Source organism: Dermochelys coriacea, chromosome 10 (assembly GCF_009764565.3).
Source record: "Dermochelys coriacea isolate rDerCor1 chromosome 10, rDerCor1.pri.v4, whole genome shotgun sequence".
Taxonomy (NCBI): Eukaryota; Metazoa; Chordata; order Testudines; family Dermochelyidae; genus Dermochelys; species Dermochelys coriacea.
The window spans coordinates 84,806,133-84,825,548 of NC_050077.1; the positions used below are offsets into that span (position 1 = coordinate 84,806,133).

The 19,416-nt window shown below is 47.0% G+C and overlaps 1 protein-coding gene across 5 annotated transcripts in view; it reads left to right on the forward strand.

Moving 5' to 3' along the window:
• The window catches only part of FRMD5 (FERM domain containing 5), a 346,861-nt gene that overhangs the window by 237,243 nt on the left and 90,202 nt on the right, over positions 1 to 19,416 (forward strand). For all 5 annotated transcript variants that reach the window (XM_038418836.2, XM_043493290.1, XM_038418838.2 and 2 more), the window contains exons 3-4: positions 3,222 to 3,264; positions 4,431 to 4,509. In XM_038418836.2, the coding sequence (XP_038274764.1) occupies positions 3,222 to 3,264; positions 4,431 to 4,509 (122 nt within the window). The remainder of the gene's footprint in view (positions 1 to 3,221; positions 3,265 to 4,430; positions 4,510 to 19,416) is intronic.

Genomic DNA, 19,416 nt, shown 5'->3' on the forward strand with positions numbered 1-19,416 from the left:
TCCGCAAGGACTCACCTGAGGCCTCCAAGAGCTCGAGCCGCTCTCAAGGAAAGCGGGGGGAGGGGCGGCGTGCTGCCCTAGCTGGGGTGTGCCGGGTCCTGCACGTGTAAAGGGGTCTCGTACGAATGGCTTCTCCAGCGATGGCACTGCTGCTGTACTTACTACGTGATCAAGTGCTCTGGGTGCCTTTTGAACAAGGGCAGCTCCTGGCTCTTGTGGCGTGCCTGCTGTTTCCTCAGGATGGTTCTTCACGTTGCCTGCAATGTTTTGTGTTAACTGACCTGTCCCTTGACTGCTGTGATGTCATTTTTCTCTGTTATGTCGTGATACCTCTCCCGAGGCATCTGTTAGCCCCCTCTTCATGCCTAGGAAAATCTTTTAGTTTCTTGCATCACCCTTTAAGTTGGGCCACAAACATGAGCAGCAATGATTGCAAAAACTTGCTGCAGTAAGGACTTAGGGCTTCTTTTTGGCAGGTGCTGTCAGAGTCACTCCAGAAAGACAGGCCTCAAGTGTAACCTACTCTGTCATGTTATAATTACAGATGTGCTTTTTTTGCCCCCAGCTTACGTTGGGTGATTTCAATGGATCATTCCAGACAGTGCCAAGGGGAAAAGGCATTTTGCAGATGCAGCTGTGCTGATAGTACATCCCAGCGCTGTTTGCCTGTATCTGTGGCACTGCAGCACAGTTAAATAACAAGAACCATCCCTTTAAAAGAGAGGTGTTTGTGCAGGACCGGGGGAAGGATCCAGTAGGCTTGGGGCGTAGCTGCAAAATCCTCCCACTGCTATTTGAAAGAGGCATTTTTTCAGATAGGGAGGTCTTTGTCACAGCACACATCAATGTGTTGGAGTACATGTTTATAGTGCAGGATCGATACTAAGGGTATGCCTATGCTAGAAATGCTGCAGCTGAACCTGTGGGGTTCTTCCATCCCTCTGAGAGGCGGTAACTAGATCAACAGGAGTCTACACTGAGGCTGAGGTCAGCTTAACAACATCTCAGCGGTGTGAGCAATGTAGCTAAGTCAACCTACGTGTTAGGTGTAGACCAGGTCTAAAGGTGCCCCACTTTGGGCTTTGGTTTTAATCATTCAGAATGGGAGTGATAGATGTCTGTTTTCACAACACAAAGCACATGTCCAGCTATAACACGTGGGTGTAACCCGTGGGCCTAGACATTGACAGGGTCCTGTCAGCTCGCTGTGCTCTGTAAGGAATCAGACCGTCAGGTGATACAGAGCTCTAGATGCCAGCTAATGGAAGGTGCCCAAGCCAAAGATGAATGTGTTTGGCACGTAACCTGACTGATCTGTTGTTGCAAATGGAAACCTGCACCTGACCTTGGGATGCTGCAGCTAGTAAAGCAAGAGGAAATATTTCCCAACTATCTTGTACTTCACCTCGGCAAGTGCTTCGAGATGCCAGCAGAAGAGACTGCTGTCCAGCTGGCAGAGTTCTTGCTCAGCCCGGCAAGATAAAACGTTCCCACTCAAATGGAATTGGATGGTGATACCTAGTCAGAGGTAATGGTGCAGCTGAGAGGAAGTGTGGCAAACTCCTCCATCTCGGCGGAGCGCAGAGCGAGAATTGTAATAGAAATGTGACGTGGTCTCTCTGGTTCCCGGGGTCTAAAGGAGCAAGGGCAGAAGGGAAACTACTGGCTGGTCATGCTCTAGGGAGAGAGGGAAATTCTCCCTCCAACTCCTCTGCTCCCCACCCCCGAGGACGCTAGAGGGAAGGAAATGCCTTGAAAGATTTTTCTGTGCTAGAGGTTTGATTTTAAACAGAGACACTGACGCTGGGGGGACACTTTATATCCACTGATGCTATCTTATTCCCTGCCATATTTAGTGTTTATCAGAGGCCGATTCTCAGCCTGCAAACTGCAGGTCAGGGGATGCCACCCAACTGACCTGGGGTGAGCAGCAGCTCAGATGAAGGTCTCAGCGCAGCCAAGCAAGCGCTGCCCTGAGAAGGAGCAGAGAGGGGACAATTTAAACAAAGGTGGGGGTCTTCCTTTGGGAAATGAGGTGGTTCAAGTCAGACCCATCAGAGTGCTCTGCCAGAAATGCCCACTGCATCCCGGTCATAGTATAGCTGAGTCTCTCGGGCTGTGGGTTCTGGGAGTCTGGGCAGTCTGAGGACAGAGTGACCGGGCTAGCCAGGGGCTATGTGCTTTGCTGGGATAGCAGCTAGAGGTCGGACAGCTTTCAGAGCAAACCTCAGTCCTTGCTGCCCCACTCAGATGAGCCATGCCATGTCGCTGATTCCTGGCTTGGCCTGCTCACAGGCACCCATCATTACTATATGATCCGCATGGCTGGGCCCAGTAATTTCCATCTGTCCTAGCACGTAGCAGCAGCTGGCTCTTCCAGGTGTACTGTCCTTGTCAGTGTTAAACCCCACTGTAGTGGGATGGAGGTTTGGCTTTTCAGATTGTCTGCTAGCCCTGCCCATGGTATCGGAGGGTGCCTCTTCTGACTCTTTTTCTACTGCAAGCTGTCGCCCCACATAGATCGTAGGGAAGCTGCACTGCCTGCTCTGGGTGGAACATTGTCAATTGTGAGGTATCAGCTTCACCTACTGATTTCTTAGATTTTGCCACCCCCATGTGAGCTGGCACGAACTATGTTGTGAGCACGTGGCCAGACTAGAAGAAGACTTACCCTGCTCCCTCTGACTACAGTGGTAGGACTCCCATGAGCTTCCATGGGAGCAGGAGTGAGTTCTCATTATCCCAGGGATCAGGCATTTTTCTCAGCCTTGCATACAGCGCAGCTGGTTGAGCAAATGTACCTAAAATATTCCACGCATTTTGACAAAGTCAGGATCCCAGTGGCTGGTCGTTGTGGTGATGGGGATTTGCATCTGACACGTTAGGGTCTGATACTCTACTGCCTTACCCTTTGTTTGGCTATTGACACCCATGGCAAACCTGTACAGCCTGTTAGTGTTGTATACCTGCCTTGCACAGGTGTAGATAACAATAGAAGATGTGAGGCAGTGGAATATCAGGCCCCCTCATTTTAAACTTGCTGCATGGTAACCTCTTTTTCTGTATCATGTTTTGGTCATTCAAAGAAACATGCCTCTGTTTCAACCTGGTTTTTTCTGTTTCTTTTATTTTTACCCCAAAGGGGAGGCATTGCCACATGAATGCGAGGGTATTTGTTACTGGTCCTTTTTTTAAAAAAAAATCTTTCTTTTTCATTTCAGCACTGGTTGGAGTTTACAAAGTCTGTTGTGAAGCAGATGAGAGGTGAGTTTTGAATGTACTGTGCATCTTGTACGAAGATGTCCTGTGGAGACTATGCATGCTCCCCTTAATTTTATAAGCATTTGCCTCTGGTTCAGCCACTTGACTTGTGTGGCTTATTCCCTGTGCATCACCTAGCGAATGTATCCTTCTGAGTATCTCTGTTACATTGATGATGAAATAATTCTCTCTGGGGCACGTTTTCATTAAACCACCCTCCTCGTGCCAATGTAAGTATGTCCATTTTGCACATGCAAAATCTGTGTTTGCTTGAACAAAACAGGTAACTGCATGGAAAAATGATTCAAGGGTGCAAATAACAATTTGCAAGCCAACTTGTTTTGCCCGCACAACAGATACAGTCACATGTACTGTCGGCACAGCCACGGAGCCCAATGAAAACCCCCTTTGGAATAGCCCCGTTATTCCTTGAGTTGTGTTTTAGAGATTGTGCCCCCCACCCCAAGCTGTCCTTCTGCTCCATGGGCCAGTGCAGGAGGAGCCATGGGCATTGTGTAGTGGAAACCCCATCCCCTCCCTGTCCGCCTCCATTGTCTTTGGCATCCTGTTTGTAGGGTGGAAGCCAAGTGTAGGAGCACAATGACTGCTGTCATGAGCAGCCCTTGCTTGGCTAAGGTGAAGGTGGGGATCATCTTTCTGACCCTTCCCGCCCTCTGTGGTTGTGAAGGCCTGCTCACAGTCTAGCCTATAAAGTGTACATGGTGTGTATGTGTGTGTACTATGTTTGTGTTGGTGGGGGCGGATAAACAGGCCATTCAGATTTCAAGCAGTGTCCTCCATGTACTCTTAGGTGTCTAGGAACACTGGAGGACTCTAGATAGTTATTTACGTCACAATCCTTGCGCAAAACGGGGGCAAAGGAGGGCTTTTAGCTTTCTCATTGAATTCTTTTGCCTTTATGACCAAGGGAGGTGCTTGAGGCCCATTCTTTCTCTTGGTGCATGGGGAGTTGTGATCACAACTGCCCTTATTGTTAATGAATGCTCTGTCTGTGCTTTGGGGGGATATGTAACTGAGGAGCCAGATCTGGTCCTGAAAAAGATTTGAATAGCTCCTTTATTTGAGTTAATAGCTGAGGAAGACACTGGTGTATTTGTTCTCAATAGATACAATTCAGGTGACCGTAACATTGTCATTTTACACTGCAGCCCAGCCTCCATTCACCATGTGTTTTCGTGTGAAGTTTTATCCCACTGACCCTGCTGCTTTGAAAGAGGAAATAACCAGGTAAGACTGAAGCTAGTAGCCATGGAATGGGGCTTGTGTTGGGTGCTCCCAGAAGGTATGGTTAAAGGTTAGACACTTGCAGCTCCGCAACCTGAAAAGTTTTGTTTCTGTTGTGAGTTACAGTGCAATCTATGTAATGTCATATTTTCCTGAACAGAACCAGTCAGAGTGACCCACCGTGTTCGTGTATAAAGAAGCATGACAATATTGTTACTATACACTGGAAGTATTTAATTGGCTTGCAAAGTCATCCCTCCACAGTGGATGTTTATCATTAGCCGTTGATTTTAAACTCACCAGCTTGAACTTCCATGACAGTCTGTTAAGAAGATTGAGTTGCCAGAACACAGCACTTCGAGTGTATGTCATAATTATAGCAGGAGCCTGAGGGTCTGTCTACTCTGCCTTGTAAACCTAGGTCTGTGAGAGCTGGGCTTGCAGACTCGGTGTTTCTAGGCCTGCACTTAAGCGTCCACCCTGCACTGTAAATCTGGGCTTACAATGCTGGTCCCAGGTGTCTCAGCCATGCTAATGTGTCCACACTGCACTGCGCAGACCTCTTGACTTGGGTCTGTGGCTTGAGGTGCATCTGTGCTACAAAATAAATGGGCTTCACAGCACGACTTGGGCTCTGGCCTGTCCCACTAACAGGGTCCTAGGATCCAGATCCTGAGCGCTTGCTGACCTGAGTCAGGTTGTCTTGTGTGTGGATGGAAGTGGGGCTTAGGTTCAAACCAGACTCAGAACTGGGCCGTAGTGTGCAGTGGAGACATACCCACAGTGACTACAATAGCTATGATTGCAGAACAGGTTCTAGTCTAACCCCTGGGTATTTCAGTTCCTTGTAACTTTCACCTTTGAGGCTGAATTTAGCCACAGTTGGTCTCTGCTGAAAGGTGACTCTGTTGCTCTGTAGTTTGGAACAGCAACAGTGAATCTGTGGAGATTCACCAGTCCCTTAAAGGTCTCTTCACTGGCTGGGATGGTGGAGCACAGCTAGCAAGCTGCTGATCTGCTAGGGGTGGGGAAAACCCTGGCTTAGTTCAGTCCCCACTTCATAGCCTGCTCTGAGGAGGGAAGGTGCATGGTCTTGGCCAGTAGGGTAAATGTGAGAACGTGGGGAGCGTGGTTCCAAGCTGCAGTGATTGAAGGAACTGATGGGATCTTTCTTCTTGAGCTGCATGGGGGTATGGGGGTGACCTGAGGTGATGGAAATGTTTGACATAGCTCTATTTGGGCACCTGATTAAGATTAGGACCTCCTCCTCCCTGCAGATCCTAAATAATGGGTACTTTATGGTCCTTTGTGGGGTGCAGTGGTCCAGCTTGTTCCCCTGGAGGTTCAAGGTGGGAGAGCAGGCCAAGTGGTCATGAGATTACACTCGGGGGTCGGTGGAGGACAGGGGATTGACATATGTTTGGGGAGGAGGAAGAAATCCCATGTGAGTCGTGCCAGTCCTGTCGATAGAGGGAAGGAGGGAGGGCTCCAAGGGAAGGGCATGTGAAACTCTCTAGTTTCACTGCATGAGGCGTGAGTTGTCGCAAGGCTGCTAAGAACCCCTTCCCTGTCCCATCTGCCCCACCACACCTCACGAGGTTTAACCAGTGATGTGCGGAGGCAGGTTCCCAGAGCTCCCACCAAGGGGTTGATTGAAGGGATGCTTTTCCTGTCGCTGGTGGAGCTGGCCTCTCCTGGGCTCTGCTGGCTCATCCCTGACAGAGTGGTCTTGTCCCAGGCAAAAAATGCTGCTGAAGAGAAAATATTTAGGCAGTTTTATCTGGAGATTTGTTTGGCATTTCAGCTTCGCTCGGACAAACCTGAAGGAAACCCGAGGTTTAAGTGGGATCAAATCTGGGGAACCCAGCCCCCTCTTGGGTTGACTGAAGCCACTTGCTCCAGACCCAGCACAGTTGATGCATTCCTGCTAGGCCGCTACTCCTGTGTCTTCTTGCTATGCCTGGCTGTGGAGCCTAGTGATTGACACTAACAGGTTAACGCGCCTAGTGGTGGATTGAAGTGTTTGTAAGAAGCCTATGGCCTTTAAACAGCAGATGGGGGAATTCCTGTCCTGTGGACATTGATGAAGTCATGGGACAATAGCAGCATTTCCTCCAAGGTCCTGCAGGGCGGGAGAACCAATGTCCTCCTTCTCCCTATGCCAGTATATGAAACATCTCACTCACGGGGATTTACGTTTTCCCCATCCCTAGCTCCCCATGAATCTGGGCACTGGCTCGGCATATTTCAGAGAGAATGTCAGTGGACTAGAATGTTGTCAGAGCGTGATGCCCTCCCGCTGCTACATGCATGTCGGAGTAAAGCTGAGTCGTTTATTTTCAAGGCAGGGCACTTGATCCTCTGAGAGCATTCCGTTACAGTGACTCCGTTTCTATCATATCCAATGACTCATTCAGATTGAATCATTTTACCTGGTAGATGTTGGTGCACTAGAGTTTGAATTGCTCACTGTTCCTGACATGCTGCACTTAGATTCGCTTCGGGGGCGGAGCAGAATCCTATTGTTTGCCTCAGCCAATCCGACATAAACTCCCCTTTAAAAAAAGTATTGTATTTATGTAACTAAGTTGGCTGAAGCCTGATTGTTTTTAAATTGTTTTCAGTACTTAGTCTTTAGCTGCCCATCCAGCCTTGCTGGCTGCCAGACTTTCTGTTAGGGGTAATTCACAGACATCTTTAGACAGTCACGCTTTATTTGAACTTCATTGACTCTTTGTACAAAATGTGCCTGATTCTAGGTGGGCCATAAAAATTAAAATTCTCTTGCGCCTGGAAGACAAATCTGGCTCAGTGGCTGCAATGTCTCATTTGCAATACTGCTCAGGTAACAGTAGATTCGCTTGTGACATCCCGTTCAGATGACAGGTCTTTGGCGGGGGGTCGATTGCACTAAATGCTGATCCAGAATTTATCACCACTGTTTAAAAGCACTGGGGTGGAGTTTGCAGAGCGGTGAGAGATGAAGTTGGCTTGAATGTGAAAGGCTGGATGTGATTAGGACTGCAGGGAGGTGAGGAAGCTCTGAGTGTGACTTCAGAACAGGGGAGGGGAAGCTAATGCCAGTGGGTTGCATGCGAGAATGCAGAATTTGTCACACGTGTCCATGTAGGCATCAAGAAGGGGGGTGGTTTGGGGCTCAGCATGTGGATTTGTTCCCAGATTTTGCTACAAATGGAAAAGGAAACATGCCTGAGTTAGCCACGCTGCCCATGTGTTGACACCACCCCCAAATGCTTTCACATCTTGGCTTGCTGCTCTCTTGGGATGTGTGTAGGAACAGTCAGCACGGTTCTGTTCACATACAACAGGTCACAGTAGCTGTGATGCACCAAATCCAGAGAGTTGAGCTTTTCACGCTAGAATTTGCTGTGGTAGTGGAGCGTATTCCCACGAGCTACCGCAAGGTGGTGTCCTTGGAAATGCTACCTTTGGTTCCCATTGTCTCCAGTCCATCATAGAAGACAGAGCTGGGAGAGATCTCTTAGGCCATCGCTAGTCATTTTTCAAAGGTCTCATCAGAAGAGCTGTTAATCACAGGACCAAAGATTTCCTGCTTTTTCTTTGCCCTTTCCAAGAGGGTGGGGTGTTTCCTGCTTTCCAATACTCAGGATTCACTCCCAGATCTAATGACCTGTTTAAACACGCCCTTCCTGAGCCCCCAGCGGGGCTTGTTGTTTGTGGCCAGGGCTCTTTGTCTAACCTTTTCATAACTGACAGGTTTCCGAGTAGCAGCCGTGTTAGTCTGTATTCACAAAAAGAAAAGCAGTACTTGTGGCACCTTAGAGACTAACAAATTTATTAGAGCATAAGCTTTCGTGAGCTACAGCTCACTTCATCGGATGCATCCGATGAAGTGAGCTGTAGCTCACGAAAGCTTACGCTCTAATAAATTTGTTAGTCTCTAAGGTGCCACAAGTACTGCTTTTCTTTTCATAACTGGTTCTGTTAGCCTGACTACCTCCTTCCTTGTCTGTTGATTGCAGCAAATTGATGGCCAATGCAGGCACTCTCTGCTTCTTCTGCTTAAAATATGGAGCCAGAAGAACAACCCTGCTACTTACTTATTTCCACTGCACGTCCCCTCTAGATGTTTGTTCTTTGCCCGCTGTATGCATTGAGGGAGAGCTGGTTTATTTCCAGGCTTCTAAGAAGCAATAGGAAAAACAGAGGGGAAATGTTTGTGAGTAGCTGGCAGTGCCCCTTTAATTCTAACACTCAAGGCAGTAAGGGCTCAATCCTGCTTCCATGAAGCGAATGGCACAACTCTCCTTGATTTCAATGGGAACAGGTTCTAGAGGAGCACTGGCTAGGCAGGGAGTGAGCAGGAGACTGCGTCCATTCCAGACCGTGTGATTGTAGGAGCCCTACCCTCGTTAGTGGCCTTTGTCCAGCTGGAGCAAACAGAAAAACAGGCAGGTTTGTTTCAGGAGCATGTCTTTGGTTCTGGGGTGTGAAGTATTTGCAGACGTGCAGTTTTAATAATGTAACTTACAGCACACGGGTATCAGGCCAATACAACAATCCCAAAACTGGCTAATTCTGACATTTGTTCCCCATGATTCCGTTTTCTCCTCGCTGCTTGCACAGTGTTAACTTGCCTGCAAGCCAGCTGTGAGTCCCTTCCACTCTTCATTCCTGCTTGCTACAAGGAAGGCGCACCTGTTCCCAGATGCTGCAGATTGATAATAAGTCAAGGAATGGTTCCTGGCAAAAAGCCTGTCCCGCCACCTGATCGCGAAACAAATGCAGTTGTCAGTGCTGCGCTTTGAGATGGTTCGGATGCTCGATTCCTGCCTTATAATCTTGTCTTTTTAAAGGTTGTTGTAAAGCAGGGCTGAGACAGAATGAGATGGGGAATTGAGAGCTGGGTTCAGTATATTGGACTCTTCCCAGGCAATACATTTAGTCCAAAGACCTTGATGAATGCTTTTTGTCATCTTCAGAGAAATGGATGTTCCTCTCTTTCTGTGCTGCAGATCTCAGGTGTGGGGAGGGGAGGTATAGTATGATGTGGAGTTATTTAAAAAAATGACTTTAATTTTTTAAGAGGTCTTTGCAGTAGGCAGTGTGTAATATGCTAAATATCCTCTTGGCTCTCCAGAAAGGAGGGTAGCACAAATGTTAATTGAGCACATTGGAACAGGACAGCATCATTAACAAATAATTCTGCCAAAAGCAGCTATTAGGTAGAGTTGTTTACAACGCTGTCCACTCTGTCCAAAGTGTAATTACTCTTTCAGACAGAACAAATTCCAAACGCACATCTGTGTCCTAACAAGTTTGGAAAATAAGGCTTCCAAAGGAATTAGGATTCGCAGTGAGAGAGGGTGAAGTTGACAGGAAAGAGAATATAGAGATGTTGGTGAGACATGTTTTAGTTTCAGGTAAACAACACCATATATTTTGCATTGCAGCAAAGGTCAGAAATCTTGAAAGCTGTTTCCAATGCCTGCTTGTTCCCTCCTTAGAAATAAAGGGGAAATTGGTGTCAGCATTCTAGCACCTGAGACTTCACTTTTTTCCCTACGTCATGAAACGTTTGGCTAAGATAAAGTGTAAAATCAATATAATATCGGCTAGTGGGAGACTAGACCCTGCCCTTGCTGGGGGGTGGTCTCAACAATACAGTAGATGTTTTCCATCACTTTCTACTAGGATCTTAAGCACTGAAGCATGCAACAGCATTTCCATCTCAGAGAGAGGGATAAGGAACCAAAAGCATGGAAGTGGGATGGCAGGGCATTGTTAAAGTGCGTCAGAAGCTTTTGCAGAATCTATTGTTTAGCTCTGTTTAGTTTCACTTTTATTATGGTTAATTTTAAGATCAGTTGGATATTGGTCTATGGTTCCAGTGCATGACTGAGTGTGAACATTCCCTGCACTGATGTACTGTGACAGAGGTGATAATGGAAAGGGTCGGGTGTGGAGAACATTCTTAGCTGGCGAAGGCTTCAAAGTAAGCCTCTCTGGACCCAGGCATGGACGCTTCACAAAGCCAGGGGTCTCCTTGATCAAGGGAGCGATTACTGAATTAAACTTGGGTAAAGGTGCCTGTCCTGTGCTCTGGGGTAAGGAGATGGTGACCCATAGATGGTGACCCAGAGATGGCTGGATCCAGGCTACAGCCAGTGTTTCCATGGTCAGTGGCACATTGGAACAGCTGGGTTCTCAGCTGACTGGTACAGATGAGAAGTTGAACCTTAGAAACTACCATTAGTCACTGCTGTGATTTAATCATTTACAGAACACAAGTAAACAGCCAGACTGATCACACGGATCCAAACCTATTTAATGGGAAGTACGGGGTTGGGGATGTGTCCGCTTGAATTACAGATCTGTTGGCTAAAGAGAGCTGGGACAATTTCATGTTTAAATGGCTTCTACGTACTCTGGGCCCATTTCATAGAATCATAGAATATCAGGGTTGGAAGGGACCCCAGAAGGTCATCTAGTCCAACCCCCTGCTCAAAGCAGGACCAAGTCCCAGTTAAATCATCCCAGCCAGGGCTTTGTCAAGCCTGACCTTAAAAACCTCTAAGGAAGGAGATTCTACCACCTCCCTAGGTAACGCATTCCAGTGTTTCACCACCCTCTTAGTGAAAAAGTTTTTCCTAATATCCAATCTAAACCTCCCCCATTGCAACTTGAGACCATTACTCCTCGTTCTGTCATCTGCTACCATTGAGAACAGTCTAGAGCCATCCTCTTTGAAACCCCCTTTCAGGTAGTTGAAAGCAGCTATCAAATCCCCCCTCATTCTTCTCTTCTGCAGACTAAACAATCCCAGCTCCCTCAGCCTCTCCTCATAAGTCATGTGCTCTAGACCCCTAATCATTTTTGTTGCCCTTCGCTGTACTCTTTCCAATTTATCCACATCCTTCCTGTAGTGTGGGGCCCAAAACTGGACACAGTACTCCAGATGAGGCCTCACCAGTGTCGAATAGAGGGGAACGATCACGTCCCTCGATCTGCTCGCTATGCCCCTACTTATACATCCCAAAATGCCATTGGCCTTCTTGGCAACAAGGGCACACTGCTGACTCATATCCAGCTTCTCGTCCACTGTCACCCCTAGGTCCTTTTCCGCAGAACTGCTGCCGAGCCATTCGGTCCCTAGTCTGTAGCGGTGCATTGGATTCTTCCATCCTAAGTGCAGGACCCTGCACTTATCCTTATTGAACCTCATTAGATTTCTTTTGGCCCAATCCTCCAATTTGTCTAGGTCCTTCTGTATCCTATCCCTCCCCTCCAGCGTATCTACCACTCCTCCCAGTTTAGTATCATCCGCAAATTTGCTGAGAGTGCAATCCACACCATCCTCCAGATCATTTATGAAGATATTGAACAAAACCGGCCCCAGGACCGACCCCTGGGGCACTCCACTTGACACCGGCTGCCAACTAGACATGGAGCCATTGATCACTACCCGTTGAGCCCGACAATCTAGCCAGCTTTCTACCCACCTTATAGTGCATTCATCCGGCCCATACTTCCTTAACTTGCTGACAAGAATGCTGTGGGAGACCGTGTCAAAAGCTTTGCTAAAGTCAAGAAACAATACATCCACTGCTTTCCCTTCATCCACAGAACCAGTAATCTCATCATAAAAGGCGATTAGATTAGTCAGGCATGACCTTCCCTTGGTGAATCCATGCTGACTGTTCCTGATCACTTTCCTCTCCTCTAAGTGCTTCAGGATTGATTCTTTGAGGACCTGCTCCATGATTTTTCCAGGGACTGAGGTGAGGCTGACTGGCCTGTAGTTCCCAGGATCCTCCTTCTTCCCTTTTTTAAAGATGGTCACTACATTAGCCTTTTTCCAGTCATCCGGGACTTCCCCCGTTCGCCACGAGTTTTCAAAGATAATGGCCAAGGGCTCTGCAATCACAGCCGCCAATTCCTTCAGCACTCTCGGATGCAATTCGTCCGGCCCCATGGACTTGTGCACGTCCAGCTTTTCTAAATAGTCCCTAACCACCTCTATCTCTACAGAGGGCTGGCCATCTCTTCCCCATTTTGTGATGCCCAGCACAGCAGTCTGGGAGCTGACCTTGTTAGTGAAAACAGAGGCAAAAAAAGCATTGAGTACATTAGCTTTTTCCACATCCTCTGTCACTAGCTTGCCTCCCTCATTCAGTAAGGGGCCCACACTTTCCTTGGCTTTCTTCTTGTTGCCAACATACCTGAAGAAACCCTTCTTGTTACTCTTGACATCTCTTGCTAGCTGCAGCTCCAGGTGCGATTTGGCCCTCCTGATATCTTTCCTACATGCCCGAGCAATATTTTTATACTCTTCCCTGGTCATATGTCCAACCTTCCACTTCTTGTAAGCTTCTTTTTATGTTTAAGATCCACTAGGATTTCACCATTAAGCCAAGCTGGTCGCCTGCCATATTTACTATTCTTTCGACTCATCGGGATGGTTTGTCCCTGTAACCTCAACAGGGATTCCTTGAAATACAGCCAGCTCTCCTGGACTCCCTTCCCTTTCATGTTAGTCCCCCAGGGGATCCTGGCCATCTGTTCCCTGAGGGAGTCAAAGTCTGCTTTCCTGAAGTCCAGGGTCCGTATCCTGCTGCTTACCTTTCTTCCCTGCGTCAGGATCCTGAACTCAACCAACTCATGGTCACTGCCTCCCAGATTCCCATCCACTTTTGCTTCCCCCACTAATTCTACCCGGTTTGTGAGCAGCAGGTCAAGAAAAGCGCTCCCCCTAGTTGGCTCCCCTAGCACTTGCACCAGGAAATTGTCCCCTACGCTTTCCAAAAACTTCCTGGATTGTCTATGCACCGCTGTATTGCTCTCCCAGCAGATATCAGGAAAATTAAAGTCACCCATGAGAATCAGGGCATGCGATCTAGTAGCTTCCGTGAGTTGCCGGAAGAAAGCCTCATCCACCTCATCCCCCTGGTCCGGTGGTCTATAGCAGACTCCCACCATGACATCACTCTTGTTGCACACACTTCTAAACTTAATCCAGAGACACTCAGGTTTTTCCACAGTTTCGTACCGGAGCTCTGAGCAGTCATACTGCTCCCTTACATACAGTGCTACTCCCCCACCTTTTCTGCCCTGCCTGTCCTTCCTGAACAGTTTATAACCATCCATGACTGTACTCCAGTCATGTGAGTTATCCCACCAAGTCTCTGTTATTCCAATCACGTCATAATTCCTTGACATCACCAGGACCTCCAGTTCTCCCTGCTTGTTTCCAAGGCTTTGTGCATTTGTATATAAGCACTTGAGATAACCTGTTGATCGCCCCTCATTCCCAGTATGAGGCAGGAGCCCTCCCCTCACAGACATTCCTGCCTGTGCTTCCTCCCGGTATCCCGCTTTCCCACTTACCTCAGGGCTTTGGTCTCCTTCCCCCGGTGAACCTAGTTTAAAGCCCTCCTCACTAGGTTAGCCAGCCTGCTGGCAAAGATGTTCTTCCCTCTCTTCGTAAGATGGAGCCCGTCTCTGCCCAGCACTCCTCCTTCATGGAACACCATCCCATGGTCAAAGAATCCAAAGCCTTCTCTCCGACACCACCTGCGTAGCCATTCGTTGACCTCCACGATTCGACGGTCCCTACCCAGGCCTTTTCCTTCCACGGGGAGGATGGACGAGAACACCACTTGCGCCTCCAACTCCTTTATCCTTCTTCCCAGAGCCACGTAGTCCGCAGTGATCCGCTCAAGGTCATTCTTGGCAGTATCATTGGTGCCCACGTGGAGAAGCAGGAAGGGGTAGCGATCCGAGGGCTTGATGAGTCTCGGCAGTCTCTCCGTCACATCACGAATCTTAGCCCCTGGCAAGCAGCAGACTTCTCGGTTTTCCCGGTCAGGGCGGCAGATAGATGACTCAGTCCCCCGGAGGAGAGAGTCCCCGACCACCACCACCCGCCTTCTCCTCTTGGGAGTGGTGGTCGTGGAACCCCCAACCTCAGGACATCGCATCTCATGCCTCCCAACCAGCGGAGTCTCCTTCCGCTTTCTCCCCCCAGACCTATCATCTGGTCCACTCTCCGCATTGGTACCTGTGGAGAGAACATGAAAGCGGTTAGTTACCTGTGTCTGTGTTACTGGAACCCGGACATTCCGCTTACCTCTTCTGGAGGTCACATGTTGCCAAGCTTCTTCACTGGCCTCTTGGCCCCTCTGTGCAACCTGCTCTATATCTTTAGAGCTTTGTGCCCCTAGAAGGCTATCCTGAGTTTGGTCCAGAAAATCCTCAGTCTCTCGTATACAACGCAGGGTCGTTACCTGTTGCTCCAGACCTTCAATCTTCTCTTCCAACATGGAGACCAGCTTGCACTTTGTACAGACAAAGTCGCTTCTGTCCTGTGGAAGAAAGACAAACATGGCACATCCAGTGCAGGTCACAACAGCTGAACCCCCCCCTTCCATATCACCTACCTACTATGAGCTTCCTCAGAGACGTTGGCAAGATGTAAGCCTCACTGGGCTCACTCCAGGCGAACTCCCAGGCAAACTCCTGCTGTGAGCTGCTCTGCTCAGCTGCCGCTCAGCTGGTTCGCGAGGCTCCGGCTATTTTCAAACAGCCAGGCTTCCCTGACGCAAACACACAGACACCCTAATGCCCGCCCCCTGCAGGCTAGCAGCCAATCAGACACTCACTCAGGCTCTCTCCCTGCCCTCCCAGCAAACACACGCTCGGATACTTCCTCAGCAAGCAAACACACACACTCGGATACTTACCAGTCCCAGGCAAACTCCTGCTGTGAGCTGCTCTGCTGTCCCCGCTGCTCCGCTGGTTCGCTGCCGCTCAGCTGGTTCGCGAGGCTCTTTCATACCATACCCTCTGGGGCTGAAATAGTTTTATTTTATTTGTTAAAGTGAGGCTTCTATAAACTTTATTCAACATCCTAATTTCATGATTTCCTGCCAGTGAATGCAATCAAATCCTGAACACAGGTTTATAAATTGGAGAAACAACATTTGAAAGAGTAAATGTGAGAGAGTTTTTCTTGACTACATCCCAGATCTAGTCAAAAGGAGACAAACATTTTGGGAAACAAACTAATTTAAGAGAACTCAGGCACGAGTCTATTCCAATCTACCTGACAGTGATCAGAGTATCCTGTGGAGATATGTATTTATTTCCTGCACCTAAGGAAACAAAAATGTTGAGGGTCAAATCTTCAAAATGACATGTTAAGTTATGTATGCAAATAGATCACTGTACATGCAAATGGGTACATGTGAAGACACCCATTATGTGCATTCAGATGCATATTTTGCTATGCAGTTACCAATTTGCACCCATCAGCTTTTAACTCTGGCATATGAAACCTGAGTGCCTGTTTTTTATTCTTTAGAAGTAGCCCTTACTGACTAATTTTCTTGTCCTACATGTGTATGTTGTAAAAGAATCTGAAATTGCCACAGGTGATGGTCAACAGACTGCTGATGGAGCAGAGGACACAGGTGGTGATGCTGGGATTAGAAAAGTTGTTTAGTAGCCGCTGGTGTAATAGATTGAGGAGGGGTCCTTTTGCTTTTTTAATTTGTTAATGAAGTTAGTGCTAGTTAAAGGCATTAGATTGACAGCCCTGGCGAATGAATGCCTCCATTTATGTATAGAGTAAAAACAGGGACAGCAGGACAAGCTGTTTTCCCTTTGTATCCTCAAAGCGCATACGGTTGCTGAGTGAGGTAGCTGCTTATCTTCTAGAAATTACAAGACCACAACACTTATTTCTGTGTGCCCTCAGTGGTTGCCAGGTGGAGACAAAGCTCAGTTGTCACTGATGTGGGCTTGATTAGACTCAGTGACCTGAAGGTGGAAGGCTCTAAATCTCTCTACTGGTCCCCTCGGCCATATGGTGTTTTTCCTGCCGGCATTTGAGGAATCATATTGCACAGGCCTCTTTGTATGTCTTTAAACATCCAAGATGGAAAGTCAAGATCAAAACCAAATTGTTCTGGAATTAGGTAGGCTTTCTGAAAGGGCTAAATATATTCCAGCATTCATAGAACGATAGAAGTGTAGGGCTGGATAGCCCAGCCCACTGCATACCATCCCTTGGATGTGCTCTTTCTCTTGTATCTGGTGAGTGAGGACCTTGGTTGGAAGGACTCTGGGATTTTGCCGTCTTTTATATGGTGTATTTGAAATACTTCTGGGCTCAGGATTAGGTACCTTTTGCTTTTGTATTAATAAACTAAATATATTTTTCTTTAGAAGGATGGGTTAGAAAACAGAAGATGTACAATAGAAGATGAGATCAGCACAGGAAGAAGGATTCTGGAGTTCTATGCCTTTCTTGATAATGTGCAGAATTAATGGAAGCTTTTCTTGTGCTTCAGGGAGAGACCAATAAAATCCATAGTTCTTATCTGAAAGTCTGAGAAGTTAGTATCCTGAATACATGAGCAACTCTTTCTGAACCTGATTGCTAGCCCCCATAGTAAAGTCAGATGAGCACAAAATCAATCATTTGTAAATAAGGCATTCTTATTTGCTGAGCCTGTTTTAAAATAACTTCATATCCAAAACACAAGTATTTCTGCTTCTATAAGAAGACACCCCGAATCAACATTTCCAGATACAATTGATTTGATTTTTGTTCCAGGTACATTTGGGGAGAAACAAAGAAGCGTCAAGGCATAGATCTCGGACAGATGCATCTGTTTGTTCTTTTTTAAGAGCCACTTATTTGATTTGCAGATTTTATGTTAACTCCTAGCAACTGCAAAATTTTGCAGTCATTAGGCCTCAATTTAAATGTGAAATGGCCAGTGACATCTCTCTGAACAGCGACCGATATTAGGTGGGCATGGTCATTAAACTGTTCCTTCTGTATTCTATTTCTTTTCTGTAATGCGAGATCAGCACAACATCTGCAGTTGTCAGGTATAATAATTGAAATGCAGATCAGATTTCTGCTTTGGGGAGGGTGGGTTGAAAACTTTGCCAATTAAGGCCATCAAAGATTTAGCCCCTTGCAATTAATATAGCAATAAGGGGGCGGGGGAGAGGGGAGCAGTAGCACTTTGTGTTACTTGGAGTCTAGAGCCAGACAAACTGTGGCTTATTTCCAAGATCATGTGATCGCATGTTTTGATGACAGCTTTTGCTCCGTCGGCATATCTGCTTTCTTACAGGTAGGTAAATCTCACACTCCCGCTGTCTTTGGGGTCTAGTGACATGCATTTCTCCCAGGCAGAAGAATTCAAGGGAAGCCCAGGGGGTTTCATGGATGAAAAAGCTATTCTTAGGCATGGAGGGCACTCATCATTCACTTTGTCCGTGTTCCAGTCCCAGCGCGCTGGCGAGACGGAAAGAAGGACTCTGTTAGAAAGTAAACGGGGGATAAGTGATGCTGGTCCTAAGAAACTTCAGGTATTGATTGGTGCTGAGACCAGGAAAAAACTTCAGTCAGTTCGGAGTTAAATGAGCTTTTAAAGTTCTTGATTGAAGAGAAAATCGGCAATAGGAAGAGTGGCTGAGCTGTGACAGAGGAAACTCTATAGTTCAGAAAACTGCATAATTTTCTTCACTATATTTTTAAAGGAAACAACATTTCCAGAACACAAGCCCTTCTCTTGGAAATTCCCTTTTGCTGGCTGAGTTGGGTGTTTTCTACAGATGGGGGAATATTTGCAAGTTTCTTGTGTTGGAGACCTCTTGAAACCCTTTGTTGCACTTCGCAAAACTAGGCCAAGTTCATAAATGTATTTCCCTAATTTAAACCCATGATTTCTTCAGGGCTTTATTGCAAGGTTGATTCAGTTTTTGTACAACACGTATCTGTAGGTGAGGGAAAGCTTTGTAACAGGTACTGAAGAACTCTCTGGAAGCCAGATAGCTCCGTCCATGGTGCACGTGCTACATTTTTTTTATTCAGAAGGTTCTTGCTTTTTCTCAGCTATTTTTTCATCATCTCTGTATTTGTCACTCACTCTCCCCAATCTCTGCTCCATTTTCCACCCTACCTTGTCATTAGATGTCTCTCCTGCTGTCTGCTTCCCTTTTCACATTCTTTCCTTAGGCATAAACACAATAACCTTCTTGTCTGCGTCCAACTTTTGCCCTTCATGTTCATGTGCGTTTGGTAGTAGGCCAAATTAGTTCATCCATATCTTCTACTTTCCACTATTCTTTGATGATCTAATAATTCAATACAGATCTTGTACTTGAAACCCAAAAGAGACTGACTGCTTCTGCAGTCCCACCATTGCACAGACGTAGGGGCAGATTTAGATTTGCTGGGAATCTGCATGAGGCATCGGACATCACAATTGGTGGATTGAAGTGTCATCAGCTGACTCATTAGTTCATTTGAATGACTCAGCTTTTTTTGCAGATGAGATGGCCAGTAGTTACCCAGTGGACAAGATGGTGTTCAAGTAGCTTGAGAGTTGCCTGTGTTTGTTATTGTCTAATAAACTATAATATACCCAGAAAATATTGGCAACGGTGACAAAAGTCAGGCCACAGAAAAGCTTAAATTATGTCCTGCACCATCATCTGCCCTTTTGTTTTTAAATACAGTCCATTAATTAAGGCCTGCAAGATGAAAAGAGGTTTTGGGGGCTGGGATAGAAAAAGGAAGAGCTGTTTGGGTGATGGTAACAAATACTCACACATTTGGCATAGGCATGAGGGCTGGGGTGGGAAGATTTCTTCTGTATGTCTGCAAGTGGCTCATGTCATGTGGCATGGCAGGGGCCAAGGTAGCCCTGTGTAGGTGTGGGAAAGACAGTACATTGCATGTTAGTGCTGCCTGCAGGCTTCAGGGCTGATGCGGTCTCTTATTTCCCCTCTCCGTGTGTCTTTCAAAATCAGCCAAGGCGGGGCGTTGAATCAGAATGACAATGATTTTTCACAAACACAGTTAGCTTTTTTCCCCATGTCAGTTACCAAATATGCCATTGGGAT